The sequence below is a fragment of the Crocodylus porosus genome, unplaced genomic scaffold (assembly GCF_001723895.1).
Source record: "Crocodylus porosus isolate Cpor-Errol unplaced genomic scaffold, CroPor_comp1, whole genome shotgun sequence".
In the NCBI taxonomy this organism is placed as follows: domain Eukaryota; kingdom Metazoa; phylum Chordata; order Crocodylia; family Crocodylidae; genus Crocodylus; species Crocodylus porosus.
This window is the reverse complement of record NW_017728949.1, coordinates 52,167,728-52,169,888: the sequence shown is the minus strand read 5'-3', so window position 1 is coordinate 52,169,888 and position 2,161 is coordinate 52,167,728. Positions and strand designations below refer to the sequence as shown.

At 47.6% G+C, this 2,161-nt stretch overlaps 1 protein-coding gene across 1 annotated transcript in view; it reads left to right on the top strand.

The window, feature by feature from the left end:
- The window catches only part of CNOT9 (CCR4-NOT transcription complex subunit 9), a 20,601-nt gene that overhangs the window by 6,797 nt on the left and 11,643 nt on the right, over positions 1-2,161 (top strand). The window contains exon 2 of the mRNA XM_019553551.1: positions 1,190-1,369. Coding sequence (XP_019409096.1) covers positions 1,190-1,369 — 180 coding nt within the window. The remainder of the gene's footprint in view (positions 1-1,189; positions 1,370-2,161) is intronic.

The window sequence follows — 2,161 nt, the reverse complement described above, 5'->3', positions numbered from 1 at the left end:
CTGCCAGGAGTGACCAGGAATAACGGTCACAAGCTGGCAGAGGGCAGGTTTAGGCTAGATATCAGGAAGCGCTACTTCACGGTCAGGGCGGCTAGGATCTGGAACCAACTTCCAAGAGAGGTGGTCCTGGCTCCTACCCTGGGGGTCTTTATAGAGGAGGTTCGATGAACATCTTGCTGGGGTTGTTTGACCCCAGTATTGTTTCCTGCCATGGTGGGGGGGGTCAGACTAGATGATCTACTCAGGTCCCTTCCGACCCTAGAAACTATGAAATGATGCATGCATGTATGCATGCATGCGCACACGTGTGTCCATATATATATATGCACATGTGTATGCATGCATGCGCACACGTGTGTCCATATATATATGCACATGTGTGTGCATGTAAATGCATGTGCAGATATGGGCACTTATGTATTGCACATGTACATGAATGTATGTATAGGTAGCTGTATATGTATGAGCATGGTATATATGTATATGCATATGTGTTTATATAGTAGAAGTTGTCAGGAACACGAGCAAGATAAACAGGAGAGACTGCAACCAGTTAAGTGTTTAGTTGTAGAGTCAGTTTGCCCCACTGTACCATGCAAATATTGGAATAATTTTGGATGTTTCCTCACTTTTGTGAGCTTATTTTGGTGTAATTTTAATGAATTGAGAAGCTGACATTGAGTGTTTTGGAGATGACAAAAAGAGCGAAGTCCGCCCCAGAGGTCCCTGTTTTTCTTTCTTTCTTTCTTTCTTCCTTTTTTTTTTTGCCTTTTAAGTGTGCCATAAATGCCATTTTGTCACGTTCATGGCTTGAGCAGTGCCACTACAGACACTTAATCCAACTCTATCTCCCCTGTGGACAGAGGATTTAAAACCCCACCTCCCCTAGATCCCTGCTGGGGCAAGCTGGAGACATGCAGCTTGCTGAAGAAGGTTACTAGATGACATTTATCAGGAGGTTCAAAGACACTGCAGTAACAAAAGATTGGTCCTAGTCAGTGAAAGACCCTAACCCCAGGTCCTGCTACCTTTAAAAAAACAATGTGGGCTTTGCCTTCCTCCCACATCAAGGCTCTCTGCATGGCCATGCTAATGGCCCGTCTCATATCTGTCTGTCCCATGGAAAGAGCACGGTTTGAATTGGATAGGAAGGCAGCATGCTCATGGATTTTTTTTGTCTCCTATCTAGCCGGTGCCAACAGCACTGGCTCAGGTGGATCGTGAGAAGATCTACCAGTGGATTAACGAGCTGTCCAGCCCCGAGACCCGTGAGAATGCCCTACTGGAGCTGAGCAAGAAGCGGGAGTCAGTGCCTGACCTGGCCCCAATGCTATGGCACTCATTCGGCACAATTGCAGCCCTCCTCCAGGTGCGTAGTGTTGTCGCGGGGGTGTTCCCAGCCAGCCAGCCTCCTGCTTGCTGTCACTCTTGGGGTTCAGGCTGCTCAGGTCTGTGGACTCACAGAGGCTGACATCTGCCACCAGCCTCCTGGAGCCTCGGTGCGATACAGAATAAATGACTTGAAGGAGAGAGATCTCGGAGTCCTTGTAGATAGTTGGCTAAAATCATCAGCTCCATGCTTAGCAGCCGTCAAAAAGGCAGGCGTGTTAAGAATGATTAAGAAGGAATTGTGAACAAAACTGGCAGTATTATGATGCCCCTTTATAGATCCATGGTGCATCCACACCTTGAATGCTGTGCCCGGCTGTGATCCCCACTCCTCAAAAAGGATATAGAGGAACTAGAGAAGGTCCAGAGAAGGGCAGCAAGGACAGCTAGTGCTATGGAGGGGCATCAGTGTGAGGAGAGACTAAAGAGGCCAGGCCTGGTCAGTTCGGAAAAGAGGTTGAGGGGGCACATGGCAAGGGCTTACAAAATATTACACAGTAAAAAGAAAGTCACTAGGGATTTATTATGGACTGTCTCTCGCCAGACAAGAACAAGGGGTCACAGCATGGAACTAGTAGATCTTAAGTTTTACCTGGCAGTTCTTGTTCACCTAGCATGTCATTTAAAGTGTGGGACTTGCTGCCAGCAGATCTGTTGGGAGCTGATGGTTTAGCTAGATTCACTGCAGGGGTAGCAGTGGATATCGTCTTCCTGGACTTCCGGAAGGCTTTTGACACTGTCTCTCACCCCGTTCTCATTAAGAAACTGGAGG